This window comes from Mus pahari, chromosome 13 (genome assembly GCF_900095145.1).
Source record: "Mus pahari chromosome 13, PAHARI_EIJ_v1.1, whole genome shotgun sequence".
Taxonomy (NCBI): Eukaryota; Metazoa; Chordata; class Mammalia; order Rodentia; family Muridae; genus Mus; species Mus pahari.
The window spans coordinates 85,052,488-85,079,300 of NC_034602.1; the positions used below are offsets into that span (position 1 = coordinate 85,052,488).

General features: G+C 42.7%; 1 protein-coding gene across 3 annotated transcripts in view; it reads left to right on the top strand.

The window, feature by feature from the left end:
- Nucleotides 1-26,813, top strand: part of Fras1 (Fraser extracellular matrix complex subunit 1) — a 405,350-nt gene that overhangs the window by 152,655 nt on the left and 225,882 nt on the right. For all 3 annotated transcript variants that reach the window (XM_021210427.2, XM_029545004.1, XM_029545005.1), the window contains exons 4-9: nt 5,340-5,432; nt 13,534-13,693; nt 15,187-15,320; nt 23,136-23,219; nt 25,311-25,412; nt 25,693-25,884. In XM_021210427.2, the coding sequence (XP_021066086.1) occupies nt 5,340-5,432; nt 13,534-13,693; nt 15,187-15,320; nt 23,136-23,219; nt 25,311-25,412; nt 25,693-25,884 (765 nt within the window). The remainder of the gene's footprint in view (nt 1-5,339; nt 5,433-13,533; nt 13,694-15,186; nt 15,321-23,135; nt 23,220-25,310; nt 25,413-25,692; nt 25,885-26,813) is intronic.

Consider the following 26,813-nt stretch of genomic DNA (forward strand, 5'->3'; position numbering starts at 1 on the left):
GGGGGGGGGCAGGAGCCTGGAGGCAGGACCTGAATCAGAGGCCCTGGAGGAAAGCTGCTTACCGGTTTGCTCTACATGGCTTGGGCACCTTGCTTTCTTATGCACCAGAACCACTAGCTCAGGGGTAGTGACACTGCCCACAGTGGACTGCCCCCCCCCCCCTCAATCATAAATTAAAAAAATGTTCTACAGTGATATTGCTAGAGGAGGTTTTTTAAGATATACCTATTTCTCCTGCCTTCTGTTTTTCATAACCCCCCCCCCCCCCCCGCACGCCTCCCAACAACCATTAATGAAGTTAATACCACACAGACTTGCCTACAGGCCAATCTTATCAACTAAGAGTTCCCCTTCCTAGGTCGGCTTATGCTTGTGTCAAGTTGACAAAAACCAACCAGCATAAATATCTTTTAATTTCTCCATGGTATATTTCTGAGGAGCAGGGAGTGTATGGATGTTTAGGTTTGCTAATATTTTATTTTATGCTGAGGATCCTTCTGTCAATGAACAAATGTTTCTAAGAAATCACCATTTATAAAGACCACAAAGTCATTCATTCTCTTTCTTGACAGGAATGTGTATATTATTACAGAAGAGGCTCTGAGTTAATACTTAGGGGGTAAAGATTATATTGTTAAAAACTAAACATATTTTAATTTTTTTATGATCATATATTAATAGTCCAAAGTAATGGGGTTCATTATGGTATTTCCTGGAAAAACAGAGGAACTCTTTGCCAGCTATTCATCTACCTTGAGAATGATAACCAGACTAAATAAACAACTAGAAAAGAGTAATGGCAAAAGAATGATCAATAGATGGAATATGAAATAAATGGACACTGTAAAGGAACTACAAATGGCCAATCAATGCATCAAAAATGTTCCATATCTTTAGTCATCAGAAGAATGAAAATCTAAACTTGTTTGTTTGTTTTTGGGACAGGGTTTCTCTGTGTAGCCCTGGCTGTCCTGGAACTTACTCTGTAGACCAGGCTGGCCTCAAACTCACAAATCTACCTGCCTCTGCCTCCTGAGTGCTGGGATTAAAGGCATGTGCCCCCACTGCCCAGCTAAACTTCTTTTATACAAGGAGTCAGTGAACTAAGTTATCAGCTTATTTTGTATTAAGACTATTTGGGCTGGAGAGATAACTCAGTCACTAAAGTGCTTAAGTTCTTGCCTCACAATCTTGAGGTCCTAAATTCCATCTCTAGAGTCCATGTTAAATAAACAACAAAACACACAACTGGCCATAGTGGTGGGTGCTTATAATCTCCTAGACAGGCAGAGATAGACAGATCTGTGGAGCTTGTTGGGTAACTTAGCCCTTGAGAGGCCAAGGCAAGGGGATTCTGATTTTGAGGCCAGATTCAACCCCTCTCTTAATCTTTTGTTAGTCTCTTGCTTGATCACTCTGCTTCATATTTTGAGCTGCCTTGGCATTCTCCAAATAATGGAACACACACACACACACACACACACACACACACACACACACCAAAACAACAAAACGAAAAGCAAATCAACCAACCAATGGTTCAACCAAAGAACAGTAGAATAAGAAGGTTTCACGGTAGAGGTATACCTGATACATGCATATACATATGCATAACAAGTATCTCTCTCTCTCTCTCTCTCTCTCTCTCTCTCTCTCACACACACACACATACACAATGTATATATAGATTTATACAAAACAAAAGTAATGGATTTACATCTTTTTAAATGGCTAAAATATCAAGGCCATAATTTTGTAAAACTTGTGTGAACCCCATGTTCTGTATCCATAAATGAAGTTTGATTGAGGCACAGGCAGCCTCAGCTGTTTCTGTGATGTCTTTAGCTGCTTTTCTCCCTTCATGGCAGCTATGGAGCTCTGATGTGCACAGCATGTGGCCCCCAGAGGTTAATATCGACTCTCTGGCCCCTTGCAGACAGTTGTTCTGCACCAAACTCAGGACCAGATAACTTAAATCACCCAGTACTCCTCACTTTCTGCGCAGCCCACATCCAGCACACTTGCAGACTCCCCAGCTCTTCCTCTTTAGGCTTCATCACAGGTGTGCTTTCTCTTCTCTCTGCTCTCACACCAGTCTTTTCCTGGATCACCATGGTACCCTCTAAATTGGTTTGGCTCTTTCTGAACCTGCCTCCCGCACCAAACCCCTGTAACAGGGGTTCCGTAGTCAGGATGCTCCTATTAAACCTGAAGCCAGCCTGTGTTGCTGTCCTCTTGAAATCCCTCCACTGGCTTCCCTTCCCAATTGGAATAACTACTCACAGTGTCATTCGTACCACTGCTGTAGACCTCTTGTTAATCTTCTGTTAGCCTTTTTTGCTCCCTTTGCTTTTGAATTTGAACCTCATTGCTACTACCTGAATAATGCCCCCAACACAAACACACATGTTTATGTTTGCACATGTGCATACCGTCTCACCCCATATACATCTGAGAAAGAATACTTTCAGTAGGAACAGAAAAGTGCAAACTTCTCACAGTAGAAGCTTACATGACGCATGGCTATCATGTGTATGTGCATATGTGTGCATATATAACACATATCTATTCATGCAATCATTTCTTAGTTCTTCACTTTCTTTGAGTCTTGCTAGGATGCTGGTTATTAAGCATTGTAACTCTCCACCACACATCTCACCTTCCTCTTCCTCACTTCATCTTTTTTTCTTGGCACAAATTACTATCTGACATAATACGTATTTTACTAATTTTATGGGTACACTGTATCTCCTTAGTACCTGGAATCATACCCCATACACAGTAGGTATTCAATAAATACTTTTGAATGATGTGTGGAAGAATGGTTGAAAAATAAGGTTGACTCCAACATTCTAGAGAAGTTTGAAGCTGTACTGAGTATTTTTAGAGTTTAATTTCTAGTTGCAGTCTAATGGCATTTTCATGCATGAGTAGAATACCCGGGTTTCCTTTTTAAAGGATCCTTCTGGGGTTTCCAGAGTTAGTTAATGCATAATATTGTAAAGGAGGATGTCAGTCCAGAGGCAAGGAGAGCAACCCAGGGAAGAGAAGAAATATCTGAACTACTATGTTAGTTGGTGCACATATACCAAAGGAAACCATCAGGGGCTTCACCTAAGGGGACTGGCATAGTGGTCAACTTAATATGAAAAGAAATGAGTGCTTAGACTGCCAAGATCTATAATACCCTCCACATTTATATAACTTTTATTATAGCATACTATTATAAATGTTCTGAGAATTGTATTATTAGCTATTACAGTTAATCACATTGATTTTAGTTTACAAGTTAAATTTTACGGTAGATGTATATGTATAGAAAAAAGCACAATGCATATAAGACTTGGTAGGTCCACAGTTCCGCTATCTCAGGGGTGAGGTGTGTCCCAGGCCATTGCACATGGAAACAAGAGATACTGTAAGCATTTAGTAGCTGTGAGGTATAATTATTAAATTGCTCTCATTATGATCCTTAGTTGATTTGTCCAGAACCTAAACAAGTCGTCTTGCTGACTCCTCTGTAGTCTTCATTGATAGGTCTTGTTCATGCAGCCAGTATCCAATGCTACCGTGTAAAGTAGAGAGGGACAGTAGGCCAGTGTGCTGTCTTGCTGCAGCCATTCTGAGCCATGGGAAGAGACAGCAGGAATCCCGTGTCTTCATTTCCAGGTGCCTGCACGCAGAATTCTTGGCTTCTTCTTTAGCTCATGCCTGTATGGTTCCCCTAGACATTCAGTAGATTGAACCAAGCGAGGAACATCCTCTCTCTCCCCCCACAAGTAAAGAATATTATATTTTGAAATGCTGTTTTGAAGGCCGAGTCTGAATATTAGTGTGTTCTAGAGAATGCAGAAAACTAATCTGGAGGCATGAAATATCCCCTTGGAATTTTCCGTTCCACCTGCTTTTTTCTCTTGCTCCCTGATTTCTTGTTGTTAAGCAACAATTGGATTATCTCATTTCCTATCTGTACGAAATGCTTAGTGCGAATTATGCTAATGTAGTTTCCATTGCTCTCTTGGCAGAGATGGAAGTGTAGTTTCCCTTTCGGGTTCAGAGGAGTCTTCTGAAAAGTCATTAATATCGCATAGCAGGCTCAGTTTCATAAAATCTCATATATAAACTTTGTTCTTTACCAATCAAATAAGGGTAATTTGATGATTGTTGTTATGAATGGATTTCTGTAGTAGATTTACAGGTGTAAAATATCCATTGTTTCTCATTTACTCTTTCAGATGTAGTTAGAGGAACTGAGAAAACTTTCTGCCTCTCTTTGTGTTTCCGTCTCTCTGTCTCTCTGCCTGCCGCCCCCCCCCGTGTGTGTGTGTGTGTGTGTGTGTGTGTGTGTGTGCTTGTGTGTAATGGAAGTAACCTAAGATAATAATAAGAAAGGCGGAAGGTAGCATTAACACACAAAACTGGTTTTTGTTCTTCTGAGTAACTGCTTTGTAGACCTCCATCCTGTGGATGACCCTGTCTTCCTGGCTACATGCAGATCTCTAACCATTGTTAGATCATGGGAAAGGTCGATAGTTCTTAAAGATAACTAACCAAGCCCTTGGTTTTCCTTGGGGTCAGAACTCAGCACGTGTTTACCACGTGGGCTCTAACACAGAGCTACATCCTGAGCCCCTATTTTGTGATGACTCTGAAACAGATTCTTCATGGAGCCAGATGCATAGTTTACAGGAGAGATGAATCCTGGGTTATCTTCTTCTGAAAATATCACGATCTGCAGTTATAGAAGCCTCAAGAACAGCTCTTCATTGGCAACTGGGAGTCCTTCTCTGTTTTCCTGGTGGATCAGGCAGTGTCCCCACCACGGTGCGACTTCCTGTCAAAACTTTGTCTGCTGCTTCCAGAAGTGAACCAGAACCCCCTGGACCTCAGCACCCTGTTCTGTTCCCCTCTCTTTCCTGTAGTAGGCCTCGGAGCAACTGAAGATCTTGCTCGCTCTGGAGCAGTTTCCTACTCTCAAATCTCTTTTTCCAAGACAGGCAAACAATACAGTTAGTGAAATATTCCCCTTTCTCACTCCATCTGCTTTCCTTATGAGAAGCATTTCTTGTGGAAACAATTCACCACTCCATTACCTGTACATGTGAAAAGACACAGAGGGTTGTTTTGGGGGGGGGGTTCTTTTTTCTGTTTCCTTTCAAAGAAAGGATTTTCCAAAAAGCATCTATTGACAGGGAATCCTTTGTGTCGGTTTATTTACTTTACCTTGTCAATGTTACCTGTGAAAACTCAGGAGGATTAGGGAATCTCCAAGGCATAAGGGTCTGGTGAACCAGTGTTTGCTGCCGTGATTTCATACTGAGCTGATTTTAAACACCCAGGGAGAAGTGCTGTGGATCGCCCCCAACCAGTGCTGCCCAGAGTGTGCACCCAGGACTGCTGGTTCTTGTCACCACGAGGGAAAAATCCATGAGGTAAGAATTCTTTGTCCTAAAGCTCAAGGTGCATTTGTGGGTTATTGACAGAAGAAGGCCTAGTGTTAGATTTGGTTTGCAAAAAGGTGGTGCGTGTGTGTGTGTGTGTGTGTGTGTGTGTGTGTGTGTGTTTTGTTTTTCTTTGCATAGCCTGACTACAGAGGTAGGAGGCTTCTCTGGCTTTCTGTAGGTGATTTTTTTCTTTCTTTTCTTTCTTTCTTTCTTTCTTTCTTTCTTTCTTTCTTTCTTTCTTTCTTTCTTTCTTTCTTTCTTTCTTTCTTTCTTTCTTTNTTCTTTTCTTTCTTTCTTTCTTTCTTTCTTTCTTTCTTTCTTTCTTTCTTTCTTTCTTTCTTTCTTTCTTTCTTTCTTTCTTTCTTTCTTTTTTGAACAAAATGAAAAGCATACTATTTATCCCATAAGCTCTACATAAATATTTGTACATTGAGTTTGTATCTGTATAAAGAGTAGGCTGAGAATGTTGATGTTGAAGAGCTCATGGTGTTGAATAATAACAGCACCCACTCTCTTCCTTTTGTGTGTTACATATAGATTTTCTTCTTTGATAATTTTTAATAGCTCTGAGCTGGTGAGTAGGGCAGATGCAGTTACTCCCATGTCAAAGCTGAAAACAGGTTGCAAAGAGCTTGAACCACTTGCCCGCTCGTTATCAAATGATGTAATCTAGCTGAGAATTAATTTTATCTTTTGATTCATATTTCAGGGATGTTTCCCTTCAGATATAGATTTTCATTTTCAGGGCATCAACCTTAGAGATCTTGTTTTGGGGCCTTCCTAGGAACTGTAAGGAGTCCAGTGCCTCCCCTGGCTTTTCCTCACTGGATGTGAGGACCAATCAATCCTCAGTCATGACAACAAGGAATGTCTGCAGGCATGGGCAAACGTTTTTTATTACCCTTTCCTGTCCTCCATCACGAGCCAGAGTCCTGAGAATCTCTCCCAAAGTTTCACTTTTTATTCCTTAGACTGCATTTCCTGGATCCTACAGGCTTTATTGTAGATACTAAATACTAATTTAAATACAGCATTGTAAGATTTATTGTAGAAATTTTGAAAAGCATCCCTTTCTACCCTCGCTAAAACATCACCCTGTCCTACAAGGTAAAGTCGCACACAGTGAAGAAAGAAAGGCTCTTTGCGTTAATATTCATCTTCCACCTGATACACAATGTTCCTAGAGTTAGCATCTCTGCCTATTCAGGAGAGAGCGTGGGTTAGCGGGATTTGATAAACCCACTCTCGGACGCTATTCAGTATATGCACGTAACACTCACTGAGCACAATGCTCATGTCCCCAGGGACCAGATCATCTTCCTTGGCCCACTGTCTCCTAGTAACAGTAGGAAACGCTCTTTCCGTTCCACACAATGTCTTGCTGAAAGACACCTAAAGCAGGATCTGCACTGCAAAGGTCTTGATCCCACCTGTCAATATGTGCTGCCCAAGCCGGCCTGTTTTCTAAGTGGGTGTCACCTGGAACTGCCACACATGATCCCCACGAAGCGGGGGCATTGCAGGGATGCCTGGTGATGGGATTAATGGCAGCTCATCATGATTAGATGATGTGTGTTGTTCCAGTTCGCTAAAATCCATGCTGGATATGAGAATACAGGAGATACTATAGCAGTCAAAATAAAATCAGGATCTTGGCTGGGGGAGAGAAAGCCAGATACGTTGAAAAGATTTGGAACCAGTGATAGGTGCCAGATAGGAGTTAATGGGTGTAAAACTGATTTAAGGGCACCCTTACAGGGGTTATCGTTGCAATTCATCAGGGGTCATTCGATGGACACTTTGTCTGTTTACTTATGTGACATTTATATACATGTATAATCAATCTTATATTTGAAGTCAGCTGAGAACATTACCAACCATTTGAATACCTTCATAGTTATCTGGGCCTGTTAAACTAACCTAGAACGTGGCACTGACAAGGATCAATATAATCAGTAAATATTGATGGGTGGGAAGACCCTGGCTCTTACTCAAATGATTTCCCCATCTAGTCTATGTCCTTATTCCTGGGTTATGTAGTTACTGTTGTGGGTGGCAGGGCATTTGTAAGCCACAGATCTCTTGTGGGTTAGTTATACATCCCCTGTGCCTTTTAATTTTGCCTTTCCCTCTGCCCCTTGCATCTCACCCCTGCTGCAGTAACGTTGAAAGCTCTACCCCGGATAGGAGCATGTTCATGCATGCTTTCCTATTTGTACTTTCAAAATGTATCCCCTCAGAAAACGCCATCACTATATTTGCGGTCCCCGATGTAACTGCAGAAAAGGGTTGCATTATGAGAACTGTGGCTTGGCTGGGAAATCGTTCATGGTCTACTTCTTCAAACAGACCCGGAGATTGGAGATTGATTCTTTTTAAAGTCGCGATACAATCAAATTTCACCACAAGTTACAGGGATTAAAATCTTTGTCCTCTTACTTCCCTGACCCCCACCATAATCTCTAGCTTCTCTTCCAAATTCAGTGTTACTGATTTTCCTGAGCAGGTGACAACCTGTTTGTCTGAGCCTGGCCTTGTCATTCACATTGCTAGGGTATTTCCCTGGATCTCAGCCCCCCAACCCCCCACCTCTGCCTTTCCTTTTAGCTTATTTAGGAAGCAGTTTTCACTGTAGTAAGCCTCTCTTTGGCTGCTGGCTTGCATCTCAGAAGGCTGCTTATGGTAACTTTCCTGGCAGCTGTAAACTAGCCTGGTGTTTTAGGTCTTTGCTGTTGTGTTCCAAAGTGGAAACTTAGGCCTGCTGAGAGTTTTAGTAGGGGCTTGAGGGTATCCTAGGTGTGACAGGAAGGGGAAATTGAAGGGATATTGTCCCCAGTAACCATGGTTCAAGCTCAGAGAAGTCAACAGAAGGCTGAGTTCAGGGCCATGTGGTAGGTACCCTGCAGCAGAAAGCTAAGCCCTAGGAAAGGATGCCTCTATCTGCAAGAAGCCTAAAGACCTTTCCTTGAGTAGGGGGGACTCTGGAGCCTTTTGGCTGCCTCCAGGTTGTTAGGAATACATTGCAACATAGGTTGTTGGAGCCAGGACTGGGGAGACAGTTTTATCTCCAGCCTCCCCCATGAGATCTCTATACATTCTCCTTGGGGTCTTGCCAACCTTGCCAAGCAGTCAGGGCACAAGCCTCAAATGGAGACATTCGAATGATTGTTTTCTTGTCCCATGTGGTTGGCTCGTAAAGAGAAGAGGGAAAGCACAATTAATCTTTCCTCTCTTCCTCACTCATTTAATCCCAACACATATTAACTTGAGTCTAAGAAGAAAGCGCATAAAGATTCACCAAAGACAGAAAGCATCAGGAGGCAGTGTGGCTCAAGTGCATCCCACTGAGCAAAGAGCAGCACAGGGAGCCTGGACGCTTACATCCCTCTCCATGAGGGCAAAGGAGAGCTAAATTATGTATGTAAGAGAAGAAATGAATATTGAACTCATTCTTGTAATACTCAAAGTAGAGGGTGTAATTATAAAAATGCACGGAACATTCCGAGATGTTTAGTATTCCAAATTTGTAACCCTATAAAAGGAAAAAATTATGTGAAGAAAAAAATGTACTTTTTTTATTCTTTCAGCAAGCCAGGCAGATACTTTATGACCATATCTATCCTTTGGACTTATGTCAACACTCACTAATTTGTTAGTTGACTGCACAGAAGTGTATATCTAAGACGTTGTCTGTAGGATTTGCTATTGCCAATTGCCAAAAATCTCATGTTTTCAAAGGCGATTAATGAGGTTAAAAGGCGTAGCAAAAGCTGGTTCTTGTGGGAGCATGGCCAGATGTATGTGTGACTACTTGGTTTTATATAGCTCTCCTTGCTGCCACGGTGTTTATTAAAAATAATGCATTTGTAAATGGGTATGGAGAACCCTGTGAGATTATTTATATAAATATAAATAACATTTGGCATGTGCAGGACCCCTTGATCTTTAGGCTGAGTGTTTTGCATGCATTACCAATCAATCCTCAGAGTACTCAGGGGAAGGCAGAAGATAAAAGTGGAGGGGGCCATTCGTGGCTCATCCTCTCAGAAGATGAGGGATTAATTCTCCTCCCTTGCCCTGTGCACTTTGGGTCACAGGCAGGAGAAAGCTGTGAGGTTTCGACATGCGACAGTGGAGTCTCCAACCCCAATGATCTCTGGTATTCCTACAATTCTCAAGTTTTTAGGAATGGAGAAGACGCTGCTCAATTTCATGTCTCCTGAATGAGATGATAGATTCACATGATCACAGAGCCCGAAGGTACTAAAGAGCTTTACGAACACAGCCCTTTCATTTTACAAATGAGAAACCTTGGTGATTGACAGGCTGTTATTACAGTTAATTTTTGTGGTCTGTGTCTGAAAGGTGGTATGATTACAAATGTTTTAGAAACAAGTCAATGACTTTTTTTTTTTTTTTTTTTTTTTTTTAACAGAAAGCAAGGTCTTGTTTTAATGAACTGAAATGTCTGGACACTTGGAAATGTGCCCCCCCCTTTTTTTTTCTATAGCCATTAGACCCTGTGTGTGCTCAATCTCATCTGATCTCAGGAACAAAGCAAGGTAGAACTTGGTTAGTACCAGGATGGGAGGAGTAGATTTCTCTTAATTTCCAGTAGTAACTTACTTTGTTATGACAAAAGTGACAGTGTTCTACGAGTGAACAATTGGACAATAGAAAAATACAAAAGCAAAAATAAAATCCATAAGCAACTCCAGTGTCCTGAAAACACTGTCAACAGTCTCTTGAGGGTTGTTTTATGGTTTTGGAAGGAGAGGTGGCAGACAAGGGAGACAGATGAACAGGTAGGTAGGTAGACAGATAACACATACGAACGTGTTTTCACACAGGAGAAAACTATGTCAGATACACACTTTATGTCTCCCCCTTTCTATAATAACGCTATAACTACTTTCCAGGCACACCCTGAGAGAACATTATTCTCTGTTGGTGGCCATGTGGGTGGTTTTACATTTTCCACTAAAAGCTTGCACTTTCACTACAAAGAACAAGGTAGAATCCTTACACTGAAGCCATTTCACAAGTCATTGATCATTTTCTTCAGATAACTTTTTAAAAGCCAAATTAGCAGGGCAAAGCATCTCTTAAAAAACAAACAAACAAACCCAGCCTACCAAACAACCAAACAAAAACAAACAAACATATTAAACAAACGAAAGCAGAGGAAACCCACGGGTTCCTTGTGGAAGAGTAGGGGAGGACCAAGCCCTCCCTTTTATTTATAAAATGTTTGAAAGGTTTAGCTGACAAGCAAGACTAGAAACTATCTAGAAACTATCCAGGTGTCACCTCTGATGAGTTGGCCTGTGTGTATCCTGCGAAGTAACGTCACTGTCAAGCTAATTAGAATAGCTATCACCACCCACTCTGCACACCAGATCCTGGAATCATCTTCTCTCACATGTGAAAGGATGTATCATCTATGTGGCATTTACCCATTACCACTCTGTTTTAGACACTGTCAACCACTGCTGCATCCATGTGAGTCCCTTTGCATGCTCACGTGGGCCCTCGCTGCCTCTTTGACCTTGTGAACCTTTCTAAAGCTCCTAGTGATGTAACACTATTATGTCATTTCATTTTTTACATACAAGCAAGCAAGAGTGACCTAATCCCATCCCAAAGGTAAAAAAGGACTAACCCGAGACCTGAAAGTGTGCAGGCTAGTGCAGGACATGCTTGGCTCAGCTTGGCTCACATTTGTGTGTGCAAGTGCCCTCTTGCATTCTCTGGAAGTCTGTCTGGAGGAGAGAGTAGTATAATAGTAAGCTGAGACCCAGATCCCTGGGTTACTATGACTACCTGGGACTTACTTGTTACAGAAATAGCCCAGGGTTTTCCTAATTCCATATTAGACTTGACATGCTTGCACAGTAGTGGAATACCGACTTGTTCAGTTAAGGCAAGGCTCCTTTGTGTCTCAGATGGAAAACTACTTTAGGTGCCAGTTTGAAATAGCAAAAGAGAATTGCTTTTACAGCTTCTAGGTGTAATCTCTAGGTTGTTTGGGTGACTGAATGCGTAGACTGTGTGATACTTTGATTAGAACCCATATATAAGCACACCCATCTTAGTAGCTTTAAAAGAGGCAAACGGGAATGGGGTCCAGTAATTAGGAAAGTATTTTTCAAACTAGTTTCTCTATGTACCTTGGAAAGTACAGCATTTGATCCTTCTGAAGTGACACGCTGGGGCAGCTGTTTGTCTAATCAGGCAGTGCACACATAGATGTTGACATGATGGCTCATTTGATATCACATCCGAGGATGACTGATTTAGATACTTTGAGTACTGCCTAAATTGTATACTGCTCCAAACATGGAGATGGTGATAACCCAGCATAAAGGAGGTTAAATGGTTCTATGTATATGGCTGGATAGCTTTCCTGGGACCATCTGTTGCTCTAGAATTTGTAAGAAAACTGGTTAGAGTAGGGGGCTCCTTTGGTCCTTCTACTTAATTCCTAGGAATGTGAGATCAGTGTGTATGTGTCAGTATGGAGAGAAAGAGAGAGAGAGAGAGAGGGAGAGAGAGAGAGAGAGAGAGAGAGAGAGAGAGAGAGAGAGAGAAAGAGAAAATATAATTATGAATGAGAATATGTAGGCTAAAGACTGATCAGGATTGCAAGTTAAAAAGGGAAGGAGATCCAAGTGAGAGCTATTGGAAGGGAGAGAATCTGGGGCCAGGGATGTAGCTCAGTGGCAATTGGGTGTGTGCATTGCATTAGGAAGATCTTGGGTTCAGTCCCCACCCAGCACCTCTCATATAAAAGAATGACTTGATAGACCATGCATTGTGGCACACTCTTGCATTCCCTGCTGCTCAGGAGACTGAGGCAAGAGGATGACTCAACCCAAGGAGTTTGAGGCCAACATAAATAGCATCACAAGCATTCTTTTCAAAATATATGATCGGGCTGCTGTGAAGATCCCTGAAGGTGCGTTTGTATTTGGGATTCATAGTTTTTCCAGATGATGGATGTGATAGTATCAATTGTCAACTTGACAATCTAGACTTAGCTAAGAGACAGGTATCTGAGCATGACTGTAGGGTCTTGCTTTGCTTGCATCAATGATGGTGGGACCCCTTACCATCTGTAAGTGACACTGTTCCCTGGGTGGGATCCTGGACTATATAGGTGGAGAAAGGCTGCTTCTCTCTGCTTCCTGACTGTGCAGTTGATGGTATAACCAGCTGCTTCATGCTTCTCTTACCTTGACCCCCTTGCTATAAATCTACAACTTGACCTGTGAACCACAATAAGTTCCTTTTGTCAGAGTATCATGACAATGAGAAAAGAAACTAAGACGATGGCATTGGAGTCGTCTACTTTCTTCTTCCATCTCTGAAACTCTCAAACAAAATCTTGGAGGTTGCCTCAGTTAGGGTTTTACTGCTGTGAACAGATACTATGACCAATGCAGGTCTTATAAAGGGCAACATTTAATTGGGCTTGGCTTACAGGTTCAGAGGTTCAGTCCATTATCATCAAGGCAGGAGCATGGCAGCATCCAGGCAGGCATGGTGCAGGAGGAGCTGAGAGTTCTACATCTTCATCTGAAGGCTGCTAGCAGAATACTGACTTCCAGGCAGCTAGGATGAGGGTCTTAAAGCCCACGCCCACACTGATACACCTACTCCAACAGGCCATATCTTCTAATAGTGCCACTCCCTGGACCAAGCATATACAAACTGTAATAGAGGCATTCAAAAGAAAGTATATCTTTAAATTATAGTGAAGAATGTCACTCACAGCTGGTTAAGGGGTCCCACCACCATTAATGCAAGCAAAGCAAGACCCTACAGTCATGCTCAGATACCTGTCTCTTAGCTAAGTCTAGACTGTCAAGTTGAAAATTGATACTATTACACCTATCACTTGAAAAAATTGTGAATCCCAAAGTAAAATGAATGCAAACGCATCTTCAGGGTTCTCCAGTAAAACCTTGCCAGTTCAGTCCTCTCCCATCTTTTCCAAGCTCCTGTGTTGTACAAGAGAAGGCTTGTTTCGGGTGGTCTGTCAGAAGTCTGGGGGTCTGAAGCTAACTTTTTTCTACTTCTCTTACAGCATGGTACAGAGTGGGCCTCTGCTCCATGTACTGTGTGTTCTTGCACACATGGAGAGGTGAGGTGCTCGCACCAACAGTGCACCCCATTATCATGTGGACCCCAGGAGCTGGAATTCCTTGCTGAAGGAAGCTGCTGCCCTATCTGTGTGGGCACTGGGAGTGAGTATGAGTGCAGGGACTTTCTCTGCTTTGGAGGTGACAGATGGCAACTCCACTCTCGCCTTCCTTGGTCAGTATGGATCAAAGATTCTGGAGTCCCTTCCTATTTGAACCAAGGTGTGGCCTGCACAGATCGTTGGGTCACATTGCAAAGGTGGGATTCTGATGTCGCTTATTTGTAGGCTTTGCCTTGGCCCTCTGAATCCCTGAGAGGGAAAGGAGCAGGGAAAGCATCCACTTTCTCCCCTGAGAGACAGAAGGACCGGACCTGTTCTCTGCAGTATTGCCGATCTGTCTGCTGTTTCTTGAGACGGTGTAATAGTTTTCCCTAAGACAAGCACAGCGGTGGCAGAGATGGGGTGGGGTGGGGTCAGGGTCTTTCATTTGTGTCTCCTGCCTACAATCTCACTGAACAGATTATTCCTGCTATAAGCTTTCTCACAGCAAGCCACGAGCATGCTTCCTAGATTTGTCCCTTGAACCAAATGCATCCGTTTCATTACATTTTAGAGACAAGCACCCTGTTGCAATTTGATAGCTAATAGTATGGACTTTATTAGAAGAAAGGAATGAACAGCACCCCATCATGCTCTCTGCTGGCATGTAACGATTAGAATACTTCTTTTATTCAGTGTCAATTGGAACCCAGGCTCTCTCATCTTTTCCCTTTCAAAACAATCCCTCTGGTTTCTTTCCACCTCTGCAGAGCTTTGTTAGAGAGATGCCACAGCTTTAAAAGTGTGCCCACGAAATCATGGAAGTAGAATATTTGCCTTATGCATTTCAGAACTCACCAGCCAGCCGATATGAGCAAAGTCCAGTGCTCTGAGTAAAATAACCCTCAATGTGAAAATTTATGAGCAGCCAAGTGGAGATAGCACAGGGTGTGCGATGCCCCAGTTTCTGGGGCTCCCTCTTAGATCTTAGGCATTTTTCACTGGTCCTTTGTGCAAAAAGCATATTCAAGGCCTTTTGCCTCAAGAGATTAGCGCATCATTTAGGAGAGGCTCCCTAACTGGTGAAAATACATTTCCTGTTCAAAAAGTAAAGAAAGCTCTTACTTTGCATCTATAGTCTCTCTGTATGTGAAGAATTCCGTATTTTCTATCTACTCCTGTGGATCGGAATTCTCAAAAGGAGACATTCCCAGGCTCCCGTGACTTCTCGTGGGGTGGGCCATGGCACATAGAACACATGAATAAGCCCACCCTCCCAGAACCAAGTTTCCTGATGAGGTGGAAAGGACTTGGGGGGAAGGCAGCTGAGAGCTTGAGAAGTCAGCAGGAGATGGGATCATGCACGCATGGACGGAAGACTGCATACCCCATCTGCCTTCACTGGAGATGGCAAAGTAACCCTGCAGAGCGAGAAATCAAGGACATCTCCATTCCCCACCACCCAGAGAGTGCCCCGTAGCCCGGTCTGCACACGCAGTTATCTCTGAGACCCACACATGCAGACCTTCCCCTAACCCTACGCCTTTGTCCATCCAGAACCCTGTTCCTACGATGGCCACGTGTTTCAAGATGGAGAGGATTGGCAACTGAGCCGCTGTGCCAAGTGTGTATGCAGGAATGGGCTCACCCAGTGCTTTGCAGCTCAGTGTCAGCCTCTGTTCTGCAAACAGGTAAGGAAGACATCCTCAGAGTAGACTTTTCACAGGCAGCTGAGTGATGAAGAGTGTGGAGAGGTTTGTTTGTTTGTTTGTTTGTTTTTTGAGATATTGTTAGATTCCCCACCTCAGAAAACACCAGAAGCCTGAAACCAGGACTATTTCATTTTCCATACATTTTCAGAGACAACCTCAAAGATGTCTTCTTTTCTTCTTCTTCTTCTTTCCTTAGAAGATACAGATAGGTCTAATTACCCGCCATTTAGGCAAATTGTTGCACAATGAGATTAAGCCTTAGGGCTACACATAAGGAAGCCTCCAACTTGAAATGCAGATGTTTCCCCCCAAAAATGTCAGATTAAACATCTGGAAAACTCAAGCAAGAGATGACGTTTCTTACTTTTCCCTCGTGGATAGGTGTAGTCTACTTTTAAAGACGCAGACATGTCTTTGAACATAAATTGTCCAGATGGACACGATCTGATTTTTTGGTTGCAAGCCTTGCCTTTAATGGCTGAGCCATCTCTCCAGCCCACAATTTGATTTTTATAGGACAATGAATCAAATTCTCCAAGCATTTTCTCAGAGGGTGGCCAGAAGAGTGGGATCCTGTTCATCCAAAGCTGATCCAATTTTCAAACTGTTAGGCAGTTCACACAAACCTGGAGGAAAGAATACATTGCAAGTATCCGTGGCATAGGCAGTGTTTTATAATTCCTCCTCTTCCAGAGGTTCCCAAGGATGTGCTGTGAAAGTTGACAGATAACTGTGAGACGAGTTTTTGCCTCCAATGGAAAAATAGTTTCATTTTTGATCCAAGGAAAAACTGCAAACCAAGAATTAGTTGCTATAGAGAAGTACTTCGTGTCAAATAAAACAAAATCAATAACATGGCATCTCGTGACAATTGGGCAATATTTTAAAAGTCAGACAAAAGGCAATTAGCCATGAAATGCTAAATGCCAACTCAAGGGAAATGTATCGAATTGAAAGACTCAATTGTATTGCCCTCACTGCGCCGACTTCTGTGCTTCTGCCTCAGCTCTCAGTTCACAGCCACATCATGTCCTAGCTTCAGATCACTAGGGAGTGGCTTGTTGGAACTGCATGGGACTTTGCTTCACTGCTGTCATGTTGGCTGGGGCTCTTGTGTTGGGCGGAGCATGTTAACATGTATGACAGTTTGCCCTCTCTATATAGTGTGGGCAGCTTCACAGTTTTCTAACACTATAGTAAGGGAGGTGGAGAAATGGAGGTCTATTGAGAATCTTCTGCTGAACATGGTAAAATAGCCACCCAGCATTTGAGGTCAGACTGGAATCACTGAAAGTACTCTTTCTCCACGTTAGAAAGAGTAGGCACAGACTTCTGCTTCATTCATAGTATTCACTCATTGTTTGCACCAATGTACATAATCAATGCAAAAAGGTGAGGTTCAGTATGATACCTGAGGACTAATTAATAAGTACGTGATCTCAGTCACTTTTGTATCCTTGTCATTTTTGCCATGATATCTATCTATCTATCTATCTATTGATCATCTATCCCAGATCAATTAGAACCATTTTATATCTCTGAAATATTAGCTGCTGCAATGATACAGGAGAGTCCCATAGAATTACTGTTGTTGATGTAACACCTAATCCTACCAATACCCTCTCAATTGCTAGTACCACAACAACCACCACCACTACCACCGTTTTTCAGGGGTTTGATACATACCAGTTCTTGACCTTCTTCATTTTGTATTCGAGGAAACAGAGGCATGGTGAGGGTATGTAACTTGTCCTAGGTATGATAGCCAGCAGTTTGTACCTCAAGCTGTTCTGTATCGCTGCCTCAGAGCATCAATCCTGATGCAGATTTAGGATAGCGATCACAGTAGCAATGCTTAACAGAAGCAGGTGTGGTCAGGTGTATCTTATTGCATTTGTTCACCGAATGTAAGAAAATGAATGCAAGTTTGTCACCAGAAATCCATTTTCCAAAGCAGAGTCTGGAACATTTGAACTCATCTTCCGTAGTTCTATGACTTAGGGGGCGTTATTTGTTCATTTGTTTTCTTTTGTTTGAATTATAAGAGGAGTTGTCTCACTAATTAAGGAAAGCTCGGAAAGGGCAGGAAGCAGAATGAAAATAATCTCTGATGCTCAGATTCTTTCTTTGATAATTTATTCCAGTCCTGATAGACGAATAGGGATTCATGCTTATTTGGTGCTTATGATCACCTTCTGAAAGGTGGTGATTATCCAGAGCGAACAGAGGAGTTTTTGTTCTTTGTGTTCAAGTGAGGAGTAGTTATTCTTCTGATGGAATCAGGAATGCAAACTGGATGGCTTGGGCTCACCTTTTGGGCACATCCCTTTTCAACTGTATCACACAGCCCCATCACCTGAATCACCACTCAATAAAATGATCTTTGCAGTTTGATGAGACATATTTCTGCTGGTATTTAGTTAATGTGCTGCAGGGTAGCTATCTATGCCAGGGTCTCAAGTATCCTAAACAAGGGCCCTATCACTAAGCCTTGAGTTCTGCCAACTCCTCACACTATTGAGTGATCTGGGGCACTTGAACTCTATCTTTGGGTGTTTTGTCAGAGGGGTTCTGACAAAACGTTCTCCAAACGTTCTCATGCTTGATAGTTATTTTCTTGTTTACTACGTAAGAGACAATTTGGAGTCTAGAACTTGGTGGGCTGTAGACTCATTCCCACTAAATTTGGGGTTAAAGTGTCACAGAGAAGCCTAAGGTCTGAGTTTTCTCCTGCTTTGACCCTTGTTGCAGGGCATACAATCCTTTTCCTAAATGTGCCCATAACCACCTTCTGGTCTTATGTTCGAGACTTTGTTTGAGAATGGGTATTAAGGGAAGCATCTTTTACTTCAACACCCCTTCTCCCCTTACCCAAGGACCAAGGTGATGTATGTATGGTTTTTTAGTTTTCTTGTAAGGTGCCCCATTTCTATTCTGTAATTTACAGCTAGTGTTGCCATGATGTATTCTTGTAGAATGTTTTAAACCCTTATAATTCAAACGTCTTCCAGGACATTTCTAGGTGAGATACTGTTTGTAAAAACACATTCTGCATGTATGAGAGCTGTCTGCCAGAGATACAAGGCTCTGGGCAATGGAAAATGGAGAGACAGATTCATGATCACACAAAGTGGAGTTCACTGAGGACTTAGAGACAGAATGTATCTTGGGTTTGAGCAAGGCAGGTGTATTCCTACATTCCTACAAATGACTACAGGATGAAGTCATTTGCTTGTGAACCTAAATGACTGCGGGCCCTATCAGAATGTGTGTAGCCTTTCTTGAAGCCTAGCAATGTTTCAGATAGCAATGGTCAGCACACAGGCTTGGTGAATTGAATGGTGCTCTCTAATGGGGCTTGGGGTGTGTGCCAGGTTCATCTGGAAGGCAGATTGGTGGAAATAACTAAGATGGCTGACTGTAGTTAACCTGAGTGAAGCCTTACATGTACGTAGCTAATGGTTCACTTTCAATATAGAGCACTTTCCCAGTGTACCCCAGTGTACCCCAGTGTTCTGGATGGTTTTGGTTTTGTTTTTTCAGTTTGGTGTTAGTAAATCAATTTTTCTTTCTCTAGACATATTTATGACTTTGGTTGCTCTACTTTATACCATCATTCTCTCATTTAGTACTTGGTCTCTTTCTTCAACTAGGAGGAGAACTTCTTTTTTTTTGTGGATATTTTCTTTATTTACATTTCAAATGTTATCCCCTTTCCTGGTTTCCCTCACTCTCGGAAAGACCCTAACACATCCTCCCTCCCCCTGCTTCTATGAGGGTAGTCCTCCACCCACCTCCCCACTCCCACCTCCCCACCCTCGATTCCCCTACACTAGGGCATCTATTGAGCCTTTATAGGACCAAGGACCTCTCCTTCCATTGATACATGACAAGGTCGTCCTCTGCTACATATGCAGCTGGAGCCATGTGTACTTCTTTATTGATGGCTTAGTCCCTGGGAGTTCTGGGGAGGGTCTGGTAATACTCACAGGAGCAAATATGGAGATAAAGTATAGAGCAGAGACTAAAGGAAAGGCCATCCAGAGACTGTCCCACCTAGGGATTCATCCCATATACAGTTACCAAACCCAGACACTATTGTGGATGCCAAGAAGTGCTTGCTGAAAGGAGCCTGATATGGCTGTCTCCTGAGAGGTCCTGCCAGAGCCTTACAAATACAGAGGTGGATGTTAGTAGTCAACCATTAGACTGATCAAGGGGTCCCTACTAGAGGAGTTAGAGAAGGGAATGCGGAGTTGAAGGGGTTTGCAACCTCATAGGAGAAGAACTTCTTAAGTTGATGTTTACAGTTTCCAGGACTGAAGATGCAGAGATGAGAGAACAGAGAGACTGAGACCTCATTTGCTCTCTTGTTTATAACCATTAGACCACACTCTCTGCTTCCTTACCCTACCCCTTGCAACCCACTCTTCATCAGGCCTACTGTAAGATGCATCATACAGTCTTAGGGATCATTCTCAGTATACAGGAAGCCCAGGGTCACAGTGCGAGGGAAAGCAAATGGAAGCAAAGAAACAAAGAGGAAAGAGAAAGCATCGTAGTTTGGTTCTTTGGATCTTTTTCTCTATGAATGCTGGTGAGTCCTTTAAAACGTAATACATTTCCATGGTTCTCTTTTGATTGCCTTACAGAGTGCTCAGCTCCCCGTAAGCAGCTTTGGCTTCAGAGTGAGTAGGAGTTATTTCCCTTTCCTATCATCTATTCTTCGGTGTTTGCCCCCCACACCTTTTTTCATCCTTGATCAAGAGAAATCTTTCTTTATTCACTGACTGGATGCTGCCACAGTTGTGGCCTGCCCCCCACTCCATCCTCATGGGTGTGTGGCCCGGTGCTCAGGGCTCTGATCTGCTTTCACTTGATGTGGCTGTGCTGGGCTGAGATAAGATCTTTCCCATTTCCGCTGCCTGATCCACTCACATTCTCAATGCAAGAATGGAAAACCATCACCTCCGGTTTGCCCTGGGGTCCCAAGGGCCTTTTCCGTTTCTCTGACTGTGGCTTTAACATTTGGCCACCCAGCTTCTTAATCACCTTCCCCTTAACAACCCTTCCCATTATACAGTGCTGTTGCTATTATGGGCTCTGGCTAGGTGTAGAAAGAAAGTTATGAAAGACTGAGACTCTGGGGCTGCCACCCTGCTCGCCTCACATAGCAGTTTATAAAGACCAAGCTCTGATCCAGACAGTCTGGGGCTTGAGAGGACATGATCGCTCTTATTTGTGCTTCTACTTACACAGCAAGAAGTGGCCACACAGTGTCTTATAGTCAGTAAATTCCTGGCAATGTCGGGAAGATGGCTGTCATTTCAACTTTATTTGTGGCAGCATCACTCTGATATTCTTCAATGTACTGTGATAGATAGGTGATATGTCAAGAGCTCTCAAACACAATGCACTGTAAACTTCATTATCACAAGAGTCTTTATTTAAGGGCAACCATAATCCAATATAGCCTTCCTGGTAACTCTACCTCCCCCAATGTAATCTCATTCACCATATTTTCTAGTACAGAATTTTTACAATTATGGATGCTATTATATTAGAGCCAGGGCACACATCTTTCTGCGAAGGATTGAGTAGTTTCAGCTTTGTGTGCTGTACAGTTAAAATGGCTATTGAGCTCTGCCATCATAGCAGAAAGAGGATAGGTAATATATATACATACATATATATATATATGTATGTATATATATAAATATATATATATATATATATATATATATATATATATATATATGTATGTATATGGGTGTGTGGCCATAATCCAATAAAACTTTATTTTAAAGATAGGTGGTAAGATGCATATGGTTCATAGTCCATACTGTACTGGGCCAAGTAAGATCACGCATTTGAAAGGGGCATCTGAAAGTATAGTGTTAAAGACTTTGTAGTGTTATGGTTGTCCCATGTTGGTTAAGGTAGACTGGGCTGGGGAGGTGGGGCCATGGTTAAGAACACTTCTTGCTTTTGCAGAGCACCTGAGTTTTCTTCTCATCACCTGTGTATCTCCAGGGGATGTGAATTCTGGCCTTTGTGGTGATTCTCCACACATATGGGCACATACTTATACACACACACACAGACACACACAGATACACAGACACACACACACACAGACACACACACAGACACACACAGACACACGCAGATACACAGACACACACATACAGACACACACACAGACACACACACACACACACACACACACACACACANACACACACACACACACACACACACACACACACACACACACACACACAGACTTTACAGAAAACTTAACACCAAGTCTGCCTACTCAGGACAGAAATGACCATGGTTTCGTTCATTTTTTGTTAACTATAGTGAAGTTACTGGATAGTGCGGTGATGTATGCCTCTACGTCAATTTGTCAACCAAAATTTCTTTGAGGAATTCTGAAGTCTTTGAGGAATCCTGAAGATATGACGAGGTCCTAAGTCAAGAAATGATCAGTTATGTCAGAACTATCCAGCCTTCACATATTCTGTTGGACATCAATGGTCATAATTCTTCATGTATAAAATAAGAAGATATTGTCACCACAAAAACGAAACAGAACAAACAAACGAAAAACCAGCTGCTGCTTTAGCTCCGGTGGTTTAGGCATTTGCAGCAAGCCTATCAGAGAGTAATACAGAATCGTGAGTGCCAATGTGTGACTGTGCGCAATGATTTTAGAAGTGTATTACTGGCACTGTCCATGAAAGGCCGACATCATAGGGCTCCTGACCCTTCTATCTCAAGTATGCTGGCTTTCTTATTCTTCCAGATGGAAAAACAGAGTAACTATGAGAGTAAAATCTGTTTCTCCTTCTCATAGGAGAAAATGGGGTGGTTGTTTTGGAAGGTTCTGACTTCTATGTAGTAACTACCACTTCTTACTCAAGGCAACCTAGTTTGTTCTCATCCTTTTCTACCTTCTAATTGATCCTTCCTCCAGACATTGAAGAAGGCTGTGGGATGAAGGAGAAGCTGACTCTGTCATCTAGGAGGATACAGTTGCTATGACAACAGAGATGTGTGCCTGACTTTTCTTGGGTACTGGCTGTAGTGGTAGAGATGAAGACAAAGAGAAAAGGCAGTTGAGGATGGTTCTCCAGGTGTAGGATCTCTGACACATTTCTCTACAGTGCCTGTTCCAAGATATCTAGAGGTTGATTGGCTCTTGCTTGTGTTAAGGGCATCTCTGACTCATATAGAAACATATCGCTTAAATCAAGATACAAACACATAGTAAAACAGCTGATCTAGGGAAGGGGGTACCTTTGGGTTCAAGTGTAGATGGGAGCCAGAAGTACACATATTCTTTTATGATTAGTACTCTGAAGTTTGTTTTTTTTTTTTCAATCATTTAACATGAGCAGTCAGTTAACATCACATAACCTTAGGCAAGTTATACAACCTATCTATTGTGAATGTCCTCATTTAAGGCAAGAATAAGACTGTCTATCTCAGAGAGTCATGAGCAGGATGCAGGATAGGCCTGGTGATGACACATATTGTTTTATTCCTATAGTCACTTGTCTTTGGTATTTTTAGTAGAAGGCAGGACATGCACACACTTTCTAAGACTCACGCCAACCTTGGGGAGACTGCCACTTACCAGAGCCCTGGCTTACACTGAATGCTCAGTGACAGGACTTGCTGTTCTACATGCTTGTAGCATGTGGCTGAGATGGCTGTGAGTTAGATTTCCCTACTGATGTGGACTAATATCTTCTTTTGATGAATTGTCCCTCTCTGGGTGTCAAGGATGAAATCGTCGTCCGAGTCCCTGGAAAATGCTGCTCTCAGTGTTCAGTGAGATCCTGCTCTACAGCTGGCCAAGTGTACGAGGTAACCACCACATGCTGCATGTGGGTGTGGCTGTCCTGACTTACAGTCTTCACACTTCTATCTCATACCTCCCAACCGCAGAACAACCCCCCCCCCCCNCAACCCTCATGTCTGACTCGTTGCCAGGATTAGTAACTCAGTACACAAATGGCTTTTTTCCCTTCAGTACATGAAAAGCCTTTATGAAAAAAATTAATCTGAAAGGGATTATAAATATTAAAGAATGTGCTGGCAAGCAGAACCCTAGTTCATGAACCTTGGGAAAACTTACTGTTCACACGCACACTGATGAGGAGAGCGGCAATGATTGTTCACTGACTGTTTATGCTGAGTTTCAAGAATCTGGGGCTGGCTCTTTCCTTGGGTTTTATGCACTGATATCCGGAGACAGCATCCCCCTATGTTACACTGGGAAGAAACTCAGGAATGGCAGAGTAGACAGCTCAGGCCACTGAGAGACTGAAAGAAGAGTAAACTGCAAACTCAGTGATAACTATTGAAACAGTCTAGACAACCATGCCTAACCCATAATAGTATAAAATGAAGAGGACTTCAGCAAATTGAGTGAATGAATACATGCTCTGTCCTAGGGGTGTTCAAGATATATATACATATACACACGAAGATTGATCTATCTATCTATCTATCTATCTATCTATCTATCTATCTATCTATCTATCTATCTATCTTTGTGTGTATAATATGTGCATATGTAATATATATGATATAACTACATATTATATATGATATAATGATATATGTGAGATATAACAATATCATATATATGATACATATGATATATATAGCTACATATCACATATATGTATGATATAGCTATATATCATATATATGTATGGTATAGCCAAAAGTCATATTATTCTGAAACAATAAACATATACAAAAATAAACTTAGATTATTTTCATTCTTATTCACCACTCTAAGAAAAGCTAAGTAGGAACTGGGATTGTGGCAATCAGTGGGGAATCTGGAAACAGAGTCTCACTAATTCTATGTGGATCTCTTAAAATCTGAATGAAATAACTAGTTGTGAAAAAACTTTCAAATTAAGATTTGTTTTAGTGTGTGGGTGTGTGTGCCTGTATGTTTCTGTATGTGAACCTTTATGTGTCTGTATGTGTGCACTGTGTGCACACCAGATGTTTTTGGGGTCCTAAAGGGCATTGGATACCTGGAACTGGAGTTACAGGTAGTTGTGATCTCCTATATGAATGCTAGGACCCAAGCTCAGATTTTCCACAAGAGCAACCTGTGCTCTAAGTCACTGCGCCATTTCTCCACCAGTGAGGACCACTTTAGTCCGTGCTGTGTATGTCCCATTTGCCACAGTGGTCTCATTTGATATTTTTATTAGACAGGCTTGAACTAGGTTTCTTTTTCCTTCAAGAGATAGGCTATGAAAATACATGAATCTGTTTGGCTGCAAGTACCAGAAATGGCCCAGTAAAAGTAACCCAAATGATAATATTTGTTTGAGAAAACAAGATGTCCAGTAAGGAGGGATCTGCAGGAGAGATGTGTTCAGGTCTGGGTGTTACCTTCCCATGGGCGTTTGTTAACCATGTCTCCCTGATGTCCCTTGGATGACTTTACATTGCCAGAAAGTCCACGCTCACACATGTATTGCTGCTGGCTGGTGAAAGAAAGGTGTGGCTGGAGAGTAATTTCTTTGACCTCCAGCAGTTGAGTAAACCTGGGAAAACTCCTATACCCTAGGTACAGGGAAGATCCTGGCAAAGAAGTCCTAAGGACTCCAAAAAGGGGTCAACCAACGGGGTCTTCCAGTTCACCTCAGCATTCGCAGGTCATCTAAACACTTGATACAGTGACCCTCGACAGATTCCATCCATGCCATCCAAATGCAAATATAGTTTAAAATTCATTATCTTTTCTTTTAGAGGCCCTTTTTACATAAGTAATTTTGCTTCTCAGACACGTGTTCAAGGCTAATGCATGAAAACACAGGGAAGTACATAACAGGAAATGTAACGGGAAAGTACGTGCCTGAGCTTTTGTTTGATGCATGTGGCATTTGATGTGACACCCGCCTTTTTCCCCCCTTTCTCTCTCAGCATGGTGAACAGTGGAAAGAAGATGCCTGTACCCTGTGTATGTGTGACCAGGGACAGGTCAGGTGTCACAAACAGGCGTGCCCTCCACTGAGATGTGCTAAGGTACTTGAAAGCATATGCCTCACTCCTCTAAGCTCAATTCTGGACCATTTAAGAAATGCAGTTCTTAGTCTACCGCGTCTTTTTTGATAGAATCAGAAGCTTTAGAAAATGTGGAATGTTGTATAAAGATATAAAGGGCCTGCCTCCCAGCAGGAGAGCTGAGGTGGAGAACTGCCTCCCCTGGGTCAGGAGGGGTTGCATTACATATGGCCAGTGTTCTGTGTCTCTCTGCCACTTGTTGACTGGACTGCCCTCCCCTTCCCATTCCCTGTTTCTCCAGGGTCAAAGCCGAGCCCGGCATCATGGGCAGTGCTGTGAGGAATGTGTGACTCCTGCCAGGAGCTGTTCATCCGGTGGGGTCCTGCGGTACCAGGATGAAATGTGGAAGGGCTCGGCCTGTGAGTTCTGCGTGTGTGACCAGGGCCAAGTGACCTGCCGGACAGGAGAGTGTGCCAAGGTGGCCTGTGCCCTGGTAAGACGTGAAGGCATTTCCATTTGCCCCGTGGCAGCTCCTCCCAGCAGATGGTGGGTGCTCCCTCCTTCCTGGCAGCAGAGAGAATAGCAGGAGGACTGCTCACATGTCCAGGGGTCTCTGAGCACGGAGATGCTGGGATAGGAAGTGAATGTCACTGTCTGTTCAGACTAGCTTGGAACACTCCCCGGAGCCTTTAGCTATCACTGCATCTGTTCAGATTAGAAGAACTCAGCCAGAAGCATAAAGGGAAGGACATGACGGAGGACATTAGCCTGTGCAGCTGGCCCTCATCTGTAGTGGACTTCCCTGTTTGCTCTGGCTTCAAAGCGGTGGTCTGCAGGTGTGCCTGTGGCCTGGCTCTTCTGTAAGCACCTTGGCTGCAGTTAGTAGAAAAGATACCCATGAGCCCTCCTGTGGACTGGGAAGGAATATATATATATATATATATATATATATATATATATATATATATATATATATATGAATATAATGTTTTAAAGATAGAGCAAGGGAACCTCATAGACAATTAACTCTGCTGGCCTCTGTTAACTTCCTCTATCCGCAGAATTTTCTAGCTGGCTCTGCCTGGTTTCACATGTATATTTTAGGGAAATGACTTTTTTTCCCCCCGTTTGAACTTAATTTTGACTCATGACTTAAAAAGAAAAATTGCTTTAAAAGTTTTCTCCTCCTCTGGCCGCTCCCATCCGCCCCTCCAGTTTCCCTCGGGGTTTTGAACTTGAGGATACAGGGACGCTACAGAGATCTGAGGCACAGGGGCCAGTGGAGGCTTTTTTCTTTCTGGGTTCTCTCTGCCACTTCCAGCACTGAGCCTAAAGAGGGGCAAGCTTTCAAACAAGACTGTCATTCACAGCACTGATAATTTTCACTTCGCCTCCCACATCCAGGTCTTGGCAGAGCTGAAG